The 19,429-nt window shown below is 43.4% G+C and overlaps 1 protein-coding gene across 1 annotated transcript in view; it reads left to right on the plus strand.

Annotated features, from left to right (window-relative positions):
* Nucleotides 1–19,429, plus strand: part of LOC122549453 (gamma-glutamyl hydrolase-like) — a 40,373-nt gene that overhangs the window by 12,597 nt on the left and 8,347 nt on the right. Inside the window, exons 4-6 of the mRNA XM_043689297.1 lie at nucleotides 1,965–2,049; nucleotides 13,439–13,577; nucleotides 17,554–17,660. Coding sequence (XP_043545232.1) covers nucleotides 1,965–2,049; nucleotides 13,439–13,577; nucleotides 17,554–17,660 — 331 coding nt within the window. The remainder of the gene's footprint in view (nucleotides 1–1,964; nucleotides 2,050–13,438; nucleotides 13,578–17,553; nucleotides 17,661–19,429) is intronic.

The raw sequence follows: 19,429 nt of genomic DNA on the forward strand, positions 1-19,429 counted from the left end.
CCATCCCATGTGCTTTCATTTTGCCCACTAAACTCTTTTGAGGGACAACAGCAAAAACCTTTTGAAAAGCATAATATAGTATAACCACTGGTTCTCCCTTATCTATTTTACTAATTTCACTCAAAAAACACTTCAGTAGATTTGATCCGCCTGATTTGTCTTGCACAAACCCATCCTTTCTCTCGTTCTGTTAATAACGTGGATGATGAAGAATTGTGCAAAATAACAGGATGAGGTAACCGACTGTGATTATTCTTACTCCTGCTGCTGGTTCACAGTGTCATATAGATGCTTAGTTTGGTGTAGTTAGATCTCTTTTAATTTATCCCACTGAGTATTGGAGAGTGCAATATAACGTGATGGACAAGGGCATGTGTACATTGGCCTCCATGCGGTACTCATGGGTACCAACATTTTAGCACACAGATGTGGCTGTGCCTGTGACAGGTAGGGCATTACTGACCAGGCCAGCATTTAATGGCCGTCCCTAGATGACCCTTGAGAAGGTGGAGCTGCCTTCTTGAAAGGCTGCCGTCCATGTGCTGGAGGTTGACCCACAATGCCCTTCAGGAGGGAATTCCAGGATTCTGACCCTGAGACAGTGAAGGAACAGCGATATATTTACAAGTCAGGATGGTGAGTGGCTTGGGGAGGAACTTGCAGTGGGTGGTGTTCCCATGTATCTCCTACTCTCGTCCTTCTAGGTGGAAGTGGTTGTGGGTTGGAAGGCACTGTCTGATCTTTGGTGAATTTCTGCAGTGCATCTTGTAGATAGTAGTAGCAGTATGTACTGTGTGTCAGTGGTGAAGGGAGTGGATGTTTGTGGATACAGTGCCAATCAAGTGGACTGCTTTGTCCTGGATGGTGTCGAGCTTCTTGTGTTGTTGGTGTTCTACTCATCGAAGCAAGTGTGGAGTATCCCATCACCCTTCTGACTTTGGAGATGATGGACAGACTTTGTGGAATCAGGAGGTGAGTTACTTGCTGCAGGATCCCCAGCCTTTGTTCTTGTTGTCACTGTATTTATGTGGCTCGACCAGTTCAGTTTCTGGTCATTGGTACCCCCCAGGATGATGTTAGTGCAGGTTCAGTGATGGTGACACCGTTGAATGCCATGGGGCAGTGGTTAGATTGTCTGTTATTGGAGATGGTCATAGCCTGGCATTTGTGTGGTATGAATGTTACTTGCTACCTTTCAGTCCAAACCTGGTCTTGCTGCATTTGAACGTGGACGGCTTCAGTATCGAACGAGTTGTGAATGATACTGAGCATTGCCCAATCATCAGCGAACATCCCCAATTCTGGCTGTAGTTTGATGCAAATGCTTTGTGGATGGGGATATGTGTGGTGCCTTCTCCTCCAGTGAGTTGTTTAATTGTTCACCACCATTCACGACTGGATGTGGTAGGACTACAGAACTTAGATCTGATCTGTCGGTTGTGTAATCGCTTAGCTCTGTCTGTCACTTGCTGTTTATGCTGTTTGGCGTGCAGGTAGTCCTGTTTAGTGGCTTCACCAGGTTGACATCCCATTATCAGGTCTGCCAGGTGCTGCTCCTTGCATACTCTCTTGCACTTTATCCCCTGGCTTGATAATAATGGTTGAGTGGGGGATATGCCAGGCCATGAGGTTGCAGATTGTGCTGGAGTACAGTTCTGCTGCTGTTGATGGCCCACAGCACCAAATGGATGCCCAGTCTTGAGTTTCTGGATCTGTGTAAAGTCTGACCCATTTAGCACAACTCATGGTGGGTATTCTCAATGTGAAGGTAGGACTTGGTCTTCACTAGGGCTGTGCAGTGGTTACACTCACCGATATCTTCGTTACTGATGATGATAACAGCAAATAGATTATTCCCTCATGGTGACTGAGTTATTTAAATATTAATTTTCCTCATTGCTGTTCAACTGTTACAATAAAATGATGTTTTAAATTGATCATGTTATCTCTCTGATTATTTTCAGACTGCTTCTCCCTGGAGGTGGAGTAAACCTTGTTCACTCTCCATACGCCAGCAATGCAGCATTCTTTTATAAACTCGCACTTCAGGTACTTGCATATGTGTGTTAGATAAAAAATCAAACACTTTAACAAGAAAGGCCTTTAAAAAAATGTTACGTATGTGAAACTTCATAAAATATTTAATCAGATAAACATCTGCAGGGGACGTCTCTGTTGTAGTTACAATATTTACCTTTAAAAGAAGGAGGCCCGGTGTGGTGTTGGTTTAAGGACCGAAACCACCATTGTTGGTGGATGGATTATTGTTCTGGGTTGAGAGATCGAGTCCATTGATGTTGACAGATCTAAAGATGGTACGGCATCAGTATTTAGAGACACAAAAGCATATTTAAGCATGGCTGAAAACACAAAATGCTGGCAATGACAGTGGATCAGGCATCACACATTCCAGCATCTGCTGTAATTTGCTCCAGTATTTAAGTATGAATCGATTGTAACTTCAGAAGAGCAATAGTTATAGAGATTAGCATCAGATGAGATTCCATACTAAAAAATACAGTGAGTATTGTGGGCAGTGGAGAGATGGAAGGACACTCCACCTTTTTCCACTTCTTGACTATCTACTCGATTTTTTTTTTAAAGAGGGCCGTGACTTTCAGGAAAAGGAACAAGACAGGCTTTCTTATAGGTGTTAACCAAAAGAGAAATAAACATTTATTTTCCCAACCCCTGAAATGTATTTGTGGCAGCACTCATTCACACAAACCATACATGAGAAAAGACGGTGATAAAAGGTGTAGCATGTTCTTAGATTTCTTAAGTGTTCTAAAAGTCATTGTTAGTTCAGGCTAGCCTGAAATGTTGCAGGGCTGCGGATTCTGTTTGGTTTCACTAAAGGCAGTGGAGATTTGTAATTTCTGGTGAGTTACTCACCGTGGCTTATCCCATGTAACAGCAGGTTTCTATTTGTTTTAATCAAAATTGAGATCAGACCCTTGCTGTAAAGTTATAGCTCAATGTTATGACACTGGGCAGACTCTCCTGCTTAATTTAAACTAGCAACACAGAAAAGATTTATCCCGTGTAGTAATCTGTAAAACTTTGAGAGGCCAAGAATGATTTGAAGTGAAAATGAACAACTTTATTTCTTAAGGTATAGCAGAGAATAATTAACTAACAACTATTTGCAACTCCTTCCTCTAACCTATCTTTTACCTTCCCCTTCTACAATACTAGTCCGATAAAACCCCCTGATTAAGATTTAGCAAAAATTCAAGTTTTTAAAACCAGTCAGTTATCGAATCTTCTCTTCCTCAGTCTTTTTTTTAGGAATTTCTGTTTCACAGGTTACTCATTGATAAAGGTACCTTTAAGGGAGCTATTTTTCTGGGCAGTCTGCAGATGCTGGTGGCTTAGTGAAAGTGAGGACTGCAGATGCTGGAGATCAGAGTCTAGATTAGAGTGGTGCTGGAAAAGCACAGCAGGTCAGGCAGCATCCGAGGAGCAGGAAAATCGACTTTTCAGGCAAAAGCCTTCATCATAAGCCCTTCATTCCTGGTGAAGGGCTTTTGCCCGAAACGTCAATTTTCTTGTTCCTTGGATGCTGCCTGACCTGCTGTGCTTTTCCAGCACCACTCTAGATGCTGGTGGCTTTGGCAGTTCTCCTCTCAACTGTTCAATTTCCCCCGATCTTATTCCTCCAGAGCATCAGATTGTATCATTGGATTGTCAATATACTAAATTCAAACTTCATTGGAGTTTGATTTTTTTGGGGAGTATAATTTAAACAGGCCTAATTCAAATCAGTTTTGTCATTTCCAGACAACCAGCTACACTAGCTACTGATGTTCCATTATATCTTGTTCAGAACACTTAGTGCAGTCAGGTAGCTTTGCTAGCTTTTTAACTCTCCTAAAGGTACAGTACACCCACAACTTCATAACATCAGTTTAAAGAAAAAAACAGTGACAATTCTCTGCCAGATTCTTTCTTTATTCTGGGCACAATGTCTTCTCTCTGTAATCTTTGTGTCCCAGACTGATTTTGTCTTAAACTGTCCCTGTGTATAATTGTGTTTCTTTTATACACTCGTATTTGGCTTCTGGCCACAACACCAATGTTTGCACTGTCTAGATGATTGGTTTAATGGAGCTAAGCAACTGTTACATGATAGCAAATGCTTGAAGTCCCCATCAACATCTTACTAATAAATAACATTTGAATATCCGAGTGTCTTTTATTTAAATGAAGACTAGCCATCATCAGCTTGTACTTTAAGTGACCTCCCTGAGACATTCCCAGACATGAGTCAATCCCTAAATAAAAACTGAAGGAACTGCGGATGCTGAAAATCAGAAACAAAAACAGAAATTGTTGGAAAAGCTCAGTAGGTCTGGTAGTACTAGTGAAAAGAAATCAGAGTTAAAGTTTTGTGTCCGATGACCCTTCCTCAGACCCTCCCCGTGTCTATACAGAAAACACAAACCAAGATCACATGAACACTTAGACTCATCTTATTGAGGAAGTTGGTTAGGTCAGTTGGTTTCCAGTGCAGGACATTGCCAACAGCAAGGGTTTAATTCCTGCACCAGGTCAGGTTACCATGAAGGACACTCTTTCTTAACCTCTCCCCTCGCCTGAGACATGGTTAAACCTCAGGTTAAAACCACCACCAATCTTCTCTGTCTAATGATAGAGCAGCCCTATGGTCTGGTTAAACTATAGTGACATTATCTTATTGAGTAAATTCTTCAGTTTTTTCCAGCTTTAAATAATCAGTCATATCTACTGACCATAATGTTTCATGTAAACCAGCAATGAGTAAGAGTGTAACTATGACAATATTTATAGGTGAGATGGCAGCTTGATAAAAGATCTTTTATTTAAAAGAGAATGGCTGGAACCTCAGCTTTTTAAATATGAATACTGAATACAGAAGCAGCAAAATATGTTAAAACTGAACAAATCATACATTTGGCCACTGTTAAAGTTCTGTAATAAAACAAAAAGCTGAAGATCTGAAACATAAACCGAAATTGCTAGAGAAACTCAGCGGGTCTGGCAACATCTGTGGAGAGAAAGCAGAGTTAACAGTCTCTGTGTTTGAAACGTTAACTCTGCTTTCTCTCCATGGATGCTGCCAGACCTGCTGAGTTTCTCCAGCAATTTCTATTTTTGTTGTTTAAAATTCTGTGTAGAGTTCTGCAGTTATAATGAAAGCAGTGAGGCACTGTAATTATTTGTCTTGTCATATCTGTGTTAGCTCCTTGCAGGAGCAACTCAGATTGTCCAACTCCCCCCACCAATTCCCTGTATCTTGTTTCTTTTCAGACAATTATCCAATTCTGTTTTGAAAGCAATGATTGAATCCATCACATTCTCCGCATGTTCATTTTAACGACACCTCACATCAAAGGTTCCTCCTTAATTTGCTTCTGAGTCATTTGCCGTTCACCTTGAATTGGTGTCCTCTGATGGTCAACCCTTCCAACAAAGTGATACTTCTCCCTATCTACTCTGCTCAGAATTTGGAAGCAGATTTCTTTTAAAACTTCTCTTTTCACAAGAGAACTGCTTCAGTATCTCTGAACCTTCCTCGGAACCAAAGCCCTGAATCCTGGATTCATCCTTAGATTTCTTCTCTTTATCCGCTCTGATGTTTTCACATCCTTCTGAAGAGTAACGTGCAAAACCCAGTGTTTTATAAAGTTTCACCGTATCTCTCCTTTTGTATTTGTATTCCATACTTGTAGATGAAATGTCCAAGTATCCCATATGCTTTATTCATCGTTTGAAGAGCAAGAGAATCAGTGTTTCAGGCATAACCCTTCATCAGGTCTGCCGAGGGGGATGGGGAGCTGAGAAATAAATGGGGGGTTCTCAGCTCCCTTCCCTCTCCCCAGTCCTGATGAAGGGCTTATGCCCGAAACGTCGATTCTCTTGCTGCTCAGATGCTGCCTGACCTGCTGTGCGTTTTCCAGCGCCACAATTTATTGACTCTTGACTTTACAGCATCTGCAGTCCTCACTGTCTCTTTTATTCATTATCAGAAAATTGAGCCTAATGAGTCAATGACCACAAATGAGGATCGCAGTGAAATTGACAAGCAGTTTGTTACACAAAGCAATATCACGGAAGAGAAATTAACCAGGCTGACACAGAACTGATTCTCTGCACAGATGGCCAAATGCTCTTCCCCGAACAGAAAGTGTTGGCATGCTTTTATAGGGGTAAAACACAAAGGTGATAATTGTAAAGCAGTTATAGTACAATGGTGAAAGTTGAAAAGATATTAAAACAAGAATAAATAGAATGGAAATTAATCAAGCATCTGGCAGTAACAATTCTTTTATAATTGACACAGGAGATTCCAGCGACCTCTGAGTAGGTGAGAATGTCTTCTGGAAGATTCTTCATTGTATTTCCGTATGCGTCGATATGTGTAAATGTCATTTCTCCTGGCATCCAGTTGTGTCCATTGTGTTCCTCCTGCGAGCGAAGTCTTCTGGGGCCCCTCGGTCTGCCTGTTTGTTTATGTGGTATGGGTTTCAATGGGAAATGAGCCTGCCATTAGGGTATTGGAACTGCAGTGCTAATCAGGACTGGGAGCTGATTGTGAAAAGCTATTTGAGGAAGTGTATTCTCTGGTCTAGGAAGGGGCTTGGCCATGTCTGGTTTTTATGTTAGCCTGTTTGGTCAAGACTGGAGCACTCTGGGTAGTTTCCGAATGTGTTGTCAGGCTTGATTTCTGTGTTTTACAGGCCAGCTTCTGTGTTTTATTTTTAATGTTGCCATGCTGTGGGTGAGCAGGGTGGCAGATCTTTTCCCCACATTCATTACTTCTCAGCCTGTGCTGCCACCTTCACTTCAGCCCCAACACCAGCACGCTGCTCTCACTGAACTCCTCACAGCAGTCTTCATCTCACTGTCTCCAGCTCCCACTATTTTCACCACTCACAGCCTGCACTGTTCACTTGGAAGAATTGTATGCTGTGAGCAGCGGGCAGTGCCAATGCCACCCATCCATTGACCAGGGTTGGAGTAGAGCAGGCAATGGAGCTGTTGAAGATGCTGCCTCACTGTGTGGGCAGCTCTGGATGAAGTGTCCACAGTCTGCTCCATCGTGCTGGAGCGCTGTTCTGTGTACAAAGTGTTGGACAGTGAGGAAGCAGGGGAACAGGAGCAGGAGTCTGAAGGAAAGGGGGAGGACACTGGGGAGGAGGAAGCTCTCCTTTTGTGTGAGAGAACGAGTCAGACAGGAGCTGATTGATGGCTGGTTCCAGTTGGTGAGAGCTGGGTGCTGCAGACAGTTGTGCACCATGCCAGCATTTAGTTTACATTGTGGAGTGGGAAGTGCAGCCTTAACTTGTTTTATCTGTTTCCTTTTGCTTTCAAGCTGGCTTTTGTTGTCTGAAAATAACAGCTCATCTTTGTAATGATCTAGCCTATGTGTGATGTTCCTGGGTGGGCACTGATAAGCTGCAGGTCTGTAGTGAGGACAAAGTCGCAGTAGGGTCTTAGAGAGAGGGTTTGGATGGAATCCAGTTAGGGACAGGAAAAGTTTGTGGCCTGGTAGTTAAAGAGCCTTAGGGTGGCACGGTGGCTCAGTGGTTTGCATTGCCTCACAGCAGCAGGAACGCGGGTTCGATTCCTGCCTCGGGTGACTGTGCAAACTCCACACAGACATTCTCCCCATGTCTGTGTGGATTTCCTCCAGGTGCTCCGGTTTCCTCCCACTGTCCAAAGATGTGCAGGTTCGGGTGGATTGGCCATGGCAAATTCAGGGTTACAGGGATAGAGGATGCTGTGACAGATCTCCGGAGATCTCACGGGAAGAAACATTCCATGGAACTTGACAGAACTGATACTTCATCAAAGAAATGCAAGATCCAGCACCAACTGGTATATGCTATGGCTAGTCTGAGAAATTAAACTGGCTAAATCAGATTTCAAACTTGTGGATGTTTGAGAAGTGGAGAAGCTGGGATTGGGGAAATGAAAATGTGCTTAGGAGAGCTACTTTGAGGATTTTCTTTCCAAAAAGGAGAATCTCATTTTCTACCTCAGCATCCTGCAGTCTTCAGAATCCAATATCCATAAGACCATAAGACATAGGAGCAGAAATTAGGCCATTCAGTCCATCCAGTCTGCTCCACCATTCAATAATGGCTAATCAGTTTCACAACCGCATTCTCCCACTTTCTCCCAGTAACCCTTGATTTCCTTGATACTCAAGAACCTATCTATCTCTGTCTTAAATATACTTTGTGACCTGGCCTCCACAGCCTTCTATGGCAATGAATTCCATAGATTCTTCACTCTCTGGCTGAAGAAGTTTCTCCTTATCTCTATTCTAAAGGGTCTTCCCTTCACTTTAACACTGTGCCCTCGGGTCCTAGTCTCTCCTACCAAAGGAGACATCTTCCCAACATCTAATCTGTCCAGGCTATTCAGTATTCTGTAAGTTTCAATTAGTTCCCCCCTTATCCTTGTGAATTCCATTGAGTATAGACCCAGAGTCCTCAAACATTCCTCATATGTTAAGCAGTTAATGTTAAGCTGGGACCATTCTCGTGAACCTCCTGTGAACACGCTGCAGGGCCTTCCGGAGATATGGGCCCAAAATTGGGCACAATACTCCAAATGTGGTTTGTCCGGAGGCTTATGGAGCCTCAGAAGTACATCCCTGCTTTTATATTCAAGTCCTCTCAAAATAAATGCCATCATTGCATTTGCCTTCCTAACTACTGACTCACCCTGCAGGTTTACTTTAAAAAAATCCTGGACGAGAACTCTCAAGTCTCTCTGCACTTCAGACTTCTGAATTTTCTCCCCATTTAGAAAATAGTCCATGCCTCTATTCTGGGGAGAAAGTGAGGTCTGCAGATGCTGGAGATCAGAGATGGAAATGTGTTGCTGGAAAAGCGCAGCAGGTCAGGCAGCATCTAGGGAACAGGAGAATCGACGTTTCGGGCATTAGCCCTTCTTCCTGAAGAAGGGCTAATGCCCGAAACGTCGATTCTCCTGTTCCCTAGATGCTGCCTGACCTGCTGCGCTTTTCCAGCAACACATTTCCATCTCATGCCTCTATTCTTCCTACCAAAGTGCATGACCTCACACTTTCCCACATTGCACTCCATGTGTCACTTCTTTGCCAACTGTCCTAACCTGTCCAAATCCTTCTGCAGCCCCCCTGCCTCCTCAATGCTACCTGTCGCTCTACCTATCTCTGTTTCACCTACAAACTTAGCCAGACTGCCGTCAGTTCCTGAATTCAGATCGTTAATGCATAAAGTGAAACGTTGTGGTCCCAACACTGACCTTTGTGGAACACCACTTGTCACCGGCTGCCATCGAGTTCAATCATTTTAGAATTTGAACAGCTTGTTCAATATCCTTTCCCCAGTCCCACACCCCAGGCCCTGTGATCACATGGGCTGCTTTCAGGCCAGCTAACCCATTCCCACTCACTCATTGTCCTCATTCCCAGGTCGTCTTCCTCCCTACTATACCATTATTCCACCCTTTGTCTCCCAAACTGTCTTCCGCTCCTTTTGGACTATCCCTTTATCTATCCGCCTCCTTCTCCCCTCGCATCCCCTAGCCTCTGCCATCAGCATATATACTGTCTTTTTCCTTGCTGCACTCAGTTCTGAAGAGGGGTCACTGGACCCAAAACGCAAACTCTGTTTCTCTCTCCACAGGAGCTGCTGAGTTTCTGCAGCAGTTTCTGTCATGGCTCAGGGTTGTGAGCAGTTTGGTTAGTTGTAGGGATGGGTTTAACGTGCTGGGTTGAGAGATGCCTGGTGACCTAGTGCAGGTACTGGGATGGCAGCCTAACAACATCAGGCAGGAAATGGTCTGAAATGGCTGGATGCAGTAGATACCACAGCAAGCTTTGGAAACAATCGTTGGCATTTTGAAATCAATTCGGCAGAGAATTGGGAGCTGTTCAAACTGTGTTGCCTTCATCTATTTGGTCTCTTCATTGCTAAAATACTGCAGCCCAGCCAACATCCTGGAGAATCTCCTCTGCACCCTCTCTAAAGCAATCAATCCTTCCTATAGTGTGGCAATCAGGATTCCAGTTCTGTCCTAACAAACTTCCTACTGGCTTTGTCAACCGCTTGATCCTTGCAGCATGTGTTGGTACCTGGGACTTTGATGTTGTGGCCATTTCGGAGGCATGGGTAGAGCAGGGACAGGAATGGTTATTGCAGGTTCCGGAATTTAGATGTTTTAGTAAGAACAGGGAAGGTGGTAAAAGAGGACGAGGAGGTGTGGCATTGTTGGTCAAGGACAGTATTACGGCTGCAGAAAAGATGTTTGAGGACTTGTCTACTGAGGTAGTATGGGCTGAGATTAGAAACCAGAAAGGAGAGGTCACCCTGTTGAGAGTTTTCTATAGGCCTCCGAATAGTTCCAGAGATGTAGAGGAAAGGATAGCAAAGATAATTCTGGTTAAGACCAAGAGTGACAGTGTAGTTGTTATGGGGGCCTTTAACTTTCCAAATATTAACTGGAAATACTATAGTTCGAGTACTTTAGGTGGGTCAGTTTTCGTCTGATATGTATAGGAGAGTTTCCTGACACAGTATGTAGACAGGCCAACAAGAGTCAAGGCCACATTGGATTTGGTATTCGGTAATGAAACTGGCCAGGTGTTACATTTGGAGGTAAGTGAGTACTTTGGACAATAACCACAATTCAGTTACGTTTACTTTAGCGATGGAAAGGAATAGATATACCGCAGGGCAAGAGTTATTGCTGGGGGAAATGTGATTAGGCAAGATTTTGGATGCACAGGATAGGGGTGGAAACTGCAGGGGATGGGCACATTTGAAATGTGATGCTTATTCAAGGAACAGCTGCTGCGTGTCCTTGACACGTATGTACCTGTCAGGCAGGGAGAAAGTGGTTGAGAGAGGGAGCCGTAGTTTGCAAAAGATGTTGAATCTTTTGTGAAGAGGAAGAAGCCTTATGTTAGGATGAGGCATGAAGTCTCAGTTAGGGCGCTTGAGAGTTATAAGTTAGCCAGCAAAGACCTAAAGAGAGAGCTAAGAAGAGCCAGGAGAGGACATGAGAAGTTGTTGGCGGATAGGATCAAGGAAAACCCTAAAGCTTTCTATAGGTATATCAGGAATAAAAGAATGACTAGAGTAAGATTAGGGCCAATCGAGGACAGTAGTGGGAAGTTGTGCATGGAATCCGAGGAGATAGGGGAAGTGCTAAATGAATGTTTTTCATCAGTATTCACCCTGGAAAAAAGCAATGTTGTGGAGGAGAATCCTAAGATAGAGGCTACCAACTAGATGGGATTGAGGTTCACAAGGAGGAGGTGTTAGCAATTCTGGAAAGTGTGGAAATAGTTAAGTCCCCTGGGCCAGATGGGATTTATCAGAGGATTTTCTGAGAAGTCAGGGAGGAGATTGCAGAGCCTTTAGCTTTGATCTTTATGCCATCATTATCTACAGGAATAGTGCCAGGAGACTGAAGGAGAGCAAATGTTGTCCCCTTGTTCAAGAAGGGGAGTAGAAAACCTTGGTAGTTATAGACCAGTGAGTCTTACTTCAGTTTTGGGTAGTGTTGGAAAAGTTTACAAGAGATAGGATTTCTAATCATCTAGAAAGGGTTATGTTGATTAGGGATAGTCAACGCGGTTTTGTGAAGGGTAGGTTGTGCCTCCCAAACCTTTATTGAGTTCTTTCAGAAGATGACCAAGCAGGTGGATGAGGGTAAAGCGGTTGATGTGGTGTATATGGATTTCAGTAAGGTGTTTTGATAAGGTTCCCTATGGTAGGCTATTGCACAAAACAGGGAAGCATGAGATTAAGGGTGATTTGGCGGTTTGGATCAGAAATTGGCTAGCTGAAAGAAGAGGGTGGTGGTTGATGGGGAATATTCATCCTGGAGTTCATTTACTAGTGCTGTACCACAAGGGTCTGTTTTAGATCCACTGCTGTTTGTCATTTTTATAAATGACCTGGGTGATGGCGAAGAAGGGTGGGTTAGTAAATTTGCAGATGGCACTAAGGTCGGTGGAGTTGTGGGTAGTGCCAAAGGATGTTTGCAAGTCACAGAGGAACATAGATAAGCTGCAGAGCTGGGCTGAGAGGTGGCAAATAGAGTTTAATGCAGAAAAGTGTGAGGTGATTCACTTTGGAAGGAGCAACAGGAATAAAGAGTGCTGGACTAATGGTAAGATTCTTGGTAGTGTCGATGAGCAGAGAGATCTCTGTGTCCATATACATAGATCCCAGAAAGTTGCCACCCAGGTTGATAGGTTGTTAAGGAGGCATATGATGTTAGCTTTTAGTGGTGGAGGGATTGAGTTTCGGAACCATGAGGTCATGCTGCAGCTGTGCAAAATGCTGGTGCAGCCGCACTTGGAGTATTGCGTACAGTTCTGGTCGCTGCATTATAGGAAGTGTGTGGGAGCTTTGGAAAGGATTCAGAGGAGATTTACTAGGATGTTGCCTGGTATGGAGGGAAGGTCTTACCAGGAAAAGCTGGGAGCTTTGAAGGTGTTTTCATTAGAGATAGGCAGGTTGAGAGGTGACTTAATTGAGACATATAAGATAATCAGAGGGTTAGATACGGTGGACAGTGAGAGACTTTTTCCTCGGATGGTGATGGCTAGCACGAGGGGACAAATCTTTAAATTGAGGGGTGATAGATATCGGACGGATGTCAGAGGTAGTTTCTTTACTCAGAGTAGTAGGGGCTTGGAATGCACTGCCTGCAACAGTAGTAGACTTGCCAATTTTAATGGCATTTAAATGGTTATTGGATAGACATTTGGATGAAAATGGAATAGTGTAGATTAGATGGGCCTCAGGTTGGTTCCACAGGTCAGCTCAACATTAAGGGCCTATGCCTTAACCAGTAAATTAAGTATCCCATGTACCTACATAATGACTTGCCCATCTGTCCTTCTAGCATTCAAGTTCCTATGTACATATGCTTCAAGGTCCTCCCTGATCCTGTGTGCTTGCTAGGGTCCTACCATTCATCATGTACACCCTTGCCTTGTTAGTCCTCCCAAAATGCACCACCTCACACTTTCAAGGAGAAATGTCCATTTGTCACTGGTCTGCTATGTGACCAGCCCACCTATATCCTCCTGTAGTCAAAAGCATTCTTCCTCAGCCACAATGCCAGTGAAGACAAAGCCCATTTCTTCAGTGACATTTCCCAATCAAAGGTGCACTGAATATTAACGATGAATATGTATGTAGCATTGTTTTATGTTCAACATGCAGCCGTTGGACAGTCGTTAAAAATGGTAGAAGGGAACTGCCTGAAGGGACAAAGTTTGGAATGGCACTATCATTTCTGTTTGTTAACAGTAATGGAATTGTACAACTACGTTAGAATTACTCCAGTCAATTTAACCTCCGAGTATTTCAGCTGTGAGATACAAAGCCTTGTTTCTGTCAAAAATTGCAATTAAATACAAATTGTCTGACTTTAACAGGCCAATGATAATGGGACTTACTTCCCAGTGTGGGGAACCTGTCTTGGATTTGAAGAGCTGACTGTCCTTACAAGTGGAAAGAAGCTTCTCATTGCTACAAACACGTCAAATGTTCCTCTTCCTTTGGATTTCACCAAAGGTAACAAGAAGGTTTTGTGCGTCCAGGTTAGACTTTGGAAATGGAAGTTGGGAGGGAGCTGGTAGAATTAGTAGCTTGAATTACCAGCACGGCTAATCAATCATTTTCCTTGTTTTCCCTATCTTTCTCTGTCTCTCTCATTACGTCCCTCATTTTCACCATCAAAATCTCCCTTCCCCATTCCCTTGCTCTTCCCCTCTTTCCTTCCCCTCTCCCCTTTCACCTATGTATTGTTCTCCTTGATCCTTTGCATCTCTCCATTTTTCTTATTTCCCCATTCCATCCTATTCCACTCCCTTAACAGCACTCTATTCCCCCCTTCCCTCCCTTGCTCAGCCCTCCTTTCCTCTTCTCCCTTTGTACCTTCACTTTTTCTCTCTCCTCTTTCCCCTTCTACTCTTCATCCCTTTCACACTCCTCACTCTCTCTCCACTTTTTGCCCCTCTCCTCCTTTTCCCACATTTACCCTTCCCCTATCACTGCACCCCTCCCCCCCTACCTATTCTTACTCTTCCCTTCTCCTTCTTGCTGTTCCCCCACCTTCTTTTCCCCCTCTTTGGGGTGAAGGGCCTGTCTCCGTACTATAGGACTCTTGACTTTACAGTTAGATGAAAATATGAAGGTCTGAAACTCCACTGTGTGGAGTTTTTGTTTGTTTCCTTAAGAAGGGACAAACCTGGAAACAGCTCAGACCAGGTCACATGGCAACTCCAAGAAAGAAAGGGTGGTTTTATGAGGAAAGGCTGAGCTGGTTGGGCCATTAGAGTTTGGAAGAATTAGAGGGGGATCTTATGGAAACATGTAGGATCCTGAGGGGGCTTGATAAGGTAAATCCTGAGAGAATATTTTATACCATGGGAACCTCTGGGTAAGAGAGACAGTATAAAAATAAGGACGCTCTCATTTACAATGTAGGTGAAGAATTTCTCTCAGATGGCCATTACTCTTTGGAATTCTCTTCCTAAGAGCAGTGGGAACTGGGTCCTTGGATATGTTGGAGATTGAGTTAGACATGCTGTTAATTGTCAAGCACTATGGTGGACAGAATTAAGGTTACAAAAGCAAATTGCCGGAGAAACTCAGCAGGTCTGGCAGCATCCATGGAGAGAGAAACCAGAGTTAATGTTTCAAGTCTAGTGACCCTTTGCTTTCTTTCCATGGACGCTGCTGGGTGTGCTGAGTTTCTCCAGCAATTTCTGTTTTTGTTCCTGATTTTCAGCATCTGCAGCTGTTTGTTTTAGTTCATAGTCAAGGTTGTAATGAAATCAGCCACAATCCCCCAGAGTGGCAGAAAGGCTCAATGGGCTGAATGGACTCCTCCTCCTCCCCATTTCTTATAATCCTCTATCCTGCCAGTCCCTCCATATATAACCTCTCCATTTATGCCACCCCCACACAGCACCATGCAGCTGCCCAGTGTCCAAACAATTCATGAACCCTTTAATAAACCTGAAATTCCTTGTGTTCTTATGAAGCTATCAATGTAATCTGCCATTCACATTTCACATTAACAACTCCTTTAGTTTTAATCAGTCACCATAAAACAGTCAGATAAAACAGCAAAAAGCATTTCAAAAAAATTAGCTATCTTAGAGGCTCATAAAACTGTCAATCTGAACAAAGCCGAAAGGCTGAGCTGAATCCAAGCATTCATAATGCTATTCAATTTCACACTTGACCAGAGCTAAATGTAGTGTCATAAAGTCACACAACAAGGAAACAGACCCTTCAGTCCAATCAGTCTGTGCTGACCATAATCCCAAACTAATGTGGCCATTCCTACCTGTATAATAACAACATTTAAAAAACATTTGGACAGGTACATGGATGGGAAGGGTTTAGAGGGATATGGACCAAATGCAGGCAATTGGAATGAGCTGAGTGGGCAGAATGGGCCAGTTTGGGCCGAAGGGCCTGTTTCCATGCTGTATTACTCTGAGTACTCCTGCAATGGAGTGGGCTGTGCCAGACCTACTGTGGGTGAGCACGTGGCCCACAACCTTATTCTGTATCTTGAAAGGTATGACACCTCAGGGCTGGGGACTCTGGAACCTGGGCTTTACCCTCTTTCCCTCCCTCCCCCCCTCCTTCTCCCCCTCCTCCAATATGATGAGATGGGATGTCTAAATCTGACATGGGGTGGACTTATCCCAGCCTATCCAGACCTTTCAGAATGTGAACTTAAATTAGGCAGAAGGCAAGAAACTCAGTTTCCCAACAAGGTTTAGTTCTGAGGTTCTCAGAATCGTTCAAGTGGCTCAGCTTTCCTGACCAGTTGTGCATTCATTTGCATGTTATGAATACGAGAATTATGTTCATGGGTGCAGTCTTGTTATCTATGGGCAACCAAGCCATCTCAGACCCTTGTGTGGAGGTCACTTAGCTCAGTTGGCTGGATGGTTGGTTTGTGATGCACAGTGACACCAAAAGCGTGGGTTCAATTCCTGTACCAGCTAAGGTTACCATGAAGGACTCTCCTTCTCAATCTCACCCTCGCCTGAGGCACAGTGACCCTCAGGTTAAACCACCCCCAGTTATCTCTCTCTAAATAGCAAAAAATCATTAGGTTCTGGGCAGATGATGGCAGCTTTACCTTTTTAGTCCTTATGTGTATTACTAGGGTTTTCAAATTTGAATCAACTTAGATCGGGTTCATTTCCAGCCTTGGGCAACTCGGGTGTGGAGTTTGCACATTCTCCCTGTGTCTGCGTGGGTTTCCTCCGGGTGCTCTGGTTTCCTCCCACAATCCAAAGATGTGCAGGTTAGGTGAATTGGCCATGCTAAATTGCCCATAGTGTTCAGAGATATGTAGGTTAAGTGCATTAGTCAGGGGAATGGATCTGGATGGGTTACTCTTTGGAGGGTCAATGTGGACGTTTTGGGCTGAAGGGCCTGTTCCACACTGTAGGGATTCTGATTCTATGATTCTGTATGCGTCATTAGCAATTGATTGCAGTTTACTGTTTCAGATTTTACCAGGGAGATTGAAATACTGGTGCTTGAAAACTCTGTCAGCTTTCCAGTGACTTTGCTGGGGAAAGGATCCCTGAGATAATCTTCAAGAGGTGTCTTCCTTACTCTGATTACTGGATCTGTAGAACCAAACTGCTGATTAAACAATCAATAGTACAGTGTACCCTTCTAATCTCCTCCAAAGCTTTGCTTAGCTGTTAGTGGGAGTGCATTGAGTACAGGAGTTGGGAGATCATGTTGCGGCTGTACAGAACATTGGTTAGGCCATTATTGGAATATTGCGTGCAATTCTGGTCTCCCTGCTATAGAAGGCATGTTGTGAAACCTGAAAGGGTTCAGAAAAAACTTACAAGGATATTGCCAGGGTTGGAGGGTTCGAGCTATAGGGAGAGGCTGAATAGGCTGGGGTTGTTTTCCCTGCAGCATCAGAGGCTGAAGGATGAACTTTGTAAGGGTTTATTGAATGAGGGGAATGGATAAAATGAACAGCCAATGGCTTTTCCCTGGGGTGGGGGAGTCCAGAACTAGAGGGTATAGGTTGAAGATGAGAGCAGAAAGATTTAAAAGAGACCTAAGCGGCAGCTTTTTCACGCAGAGAGTGGTGCGTGTGTGAAATGAGCTGCCTGACGAAGTGGTGGAGGCTGGATCTGGGTGGGGTATATAAATAGGAAGAATTTAGAGGGATATGGGCCAACTACTGGAAAATGGGATTGCATTAGGTTCAGATACCTGGTCGGCATGGACGGGTTGGACCAAAGGGTCTGTTTCCATGTTGTACATCTCTGTGACTGTATAAATGATGCTGAGCATCATCCATTCAGAATGTTTGAAATAACATCTCTATCAGAAAGCACACCTGAGTGGTCTTCAAAGGTAATTGTGTATTTGAAGTGCAAGCTCAGCACTGAACCCCTGATGTGAGAGATTCTGCTAATGAAGAAAAGATTCTTAATTTGATAATTGATTAAATAGATATTGTAAATGAATATTTCATTTTATTCAGATGCTAGTGACAGTCGGATGTTTAAGAATTTTCCAGTGGACCTAATGAAGGCATTGGCTGTCGAACCTTTATCTGCAAACTTCCACTACAAAAGCCTCTCTGTGAAGGTATGGTATTTAGAATTTTTAAAAGTTTTTAAAGGCTTCAAATTTACCAGCGTGAGTCTTGAACTTCATATCTCTACTGAATGACCATTGTGTAGGTCCTAGCGTCTATACAAACAAAGTTAGCAGAGATTTCTATAATATATCCATTGCAATTAAGCTAACCAATCATTTAAGTTGGAAGAAGCATTCAAAACCATAAAAGCAGGGCTGTCCCTTCATTCTGAGGCTGTTCCCTCGGTTCCTATGTTTCTATGACTAGTGGAAACATCTTCTCCACATCCACTCTATCTAGGCCTCTCAGTATTCTGTCAGTTCCAATTAGATCCCCACTCATCTTTCTAAACTCCATCAAGACCCAGAGTGCTCAATTGTTCCTCATGTTACAATCCCGGAGATCATTCTTGTAAACCTCCTCTGGACCTGTTATGGCCTTCTTTAAAAATGGGACCCAAAACTGCCATGTTATTCCAAACGCCATCTGACCAGAGCCTTATACAGCCTCATTCAAACAGATCTGTCTTTCAAAATATTTGAAGGATAGATTAAAATAATATGAGTCATATGTGTGAAATAGTGAAGATTTTTTTTAAAACGGGAGACGAGAATGAGAACTTCATGACTGGTTGTGAATATTACACAAGTATTGTGTTTAATTGCAATTCAAACACGAATTACTCACGCCCTAGTTTTTAACTCTGGCACCAATACAGTCAGAGGGACATACAGCACAGAAAATAAAGGCCATTCAGCACAAATAGAGATGGTGAAGGTGTGTAGTGGTGTTGGGGTGAGGGGTGGGGTTGGGGTGAGGGGTGGGAATGGGCAAGTGGCCATACTATCTTTCAAATATCCCAGAATGAGCTCAGCAGGAAGGAAGAGGCTAGGGTGTTGGGCTGAGATCTTCAAATGTTAGAAAATATACCCATCTTTCTGTAGGAAATACCCTGTATATTTCCTCCTTCCTCTCCTCTACTCTGCAATGCTTTATAAGTCAACAGTGTGGACCTGGTTAATCAAGAAGCTACATTAATACTTCCACTGATGAGTAAGGAGAACCTGAGATCACACCCTGTCAGGCAGCTATATGGGGAGATGGGAATCAAAGAAATTGTTATCTGGATGAATTTCACGGCAGCATTTCCAAGATTGGTCAGCATTATGTATAGCTTCTGTAACCCAAATAATAGTTTGTTTTGTTGGAAAATACAGATCAGTCAGAATTGCCTCAAATAGTTATATACATTTGCCTGATAGTTATGATATCACATTAGAGTAAATAGTTTTCACCAAGACCTCATATACCACCCACTTACTGCAAAGCATTGAAATCTTTCCATCCTTATTCTTCACCTCTCCTTCACTTGTGAAGTTATCCTAATGTTAAGCATTCAGTGTTACAAACTTGACTGACATTCTTGTTATCACAAATCATTTTCATCACTAATGCTGATTTGGTTTGGAGGATTATGGTGAAAATACGTCTCCTAATTAGGAGTAAGTCAGACCTGAATTCCCTTTGACCGCTAGAATCTTGTTGAATTAGCCATTCTGTAGCGTGAGTGAGGAAGTACAGTCTATTTTTCTTCAATATTCAATCCTGTTAGAAATTATAGAGTCATAGAGATGTACAGCATGGAAACAGACCCTTCGGTCCAACCGGTCCATGTCGACCAGATATCCCAACCCAATCTAGTCCCACCTGCCAGCACCCAGCCCATATTCATATACCCATCCAAATGCCTCTTAAATGTTGCAATTGTACCAGCCTC

The sequence above is a fragment of the Chiloscyllium plagiosum genome, chromosome 4, assembly GCF_004010195.1.
Source record: "Chiloscyllium plagiosum isolate BGI_BamShark_2017 chromosome 4, ASM401019v2, whole genome shotgun sequence".
Lineage (NCBI taxonomy): Eukaryota > Metazoa > Chordata > Chondrichthyes > Orectolobiformes > Hemiscylliidae > Chiloscyllium > Chiloscyllium plagiosum.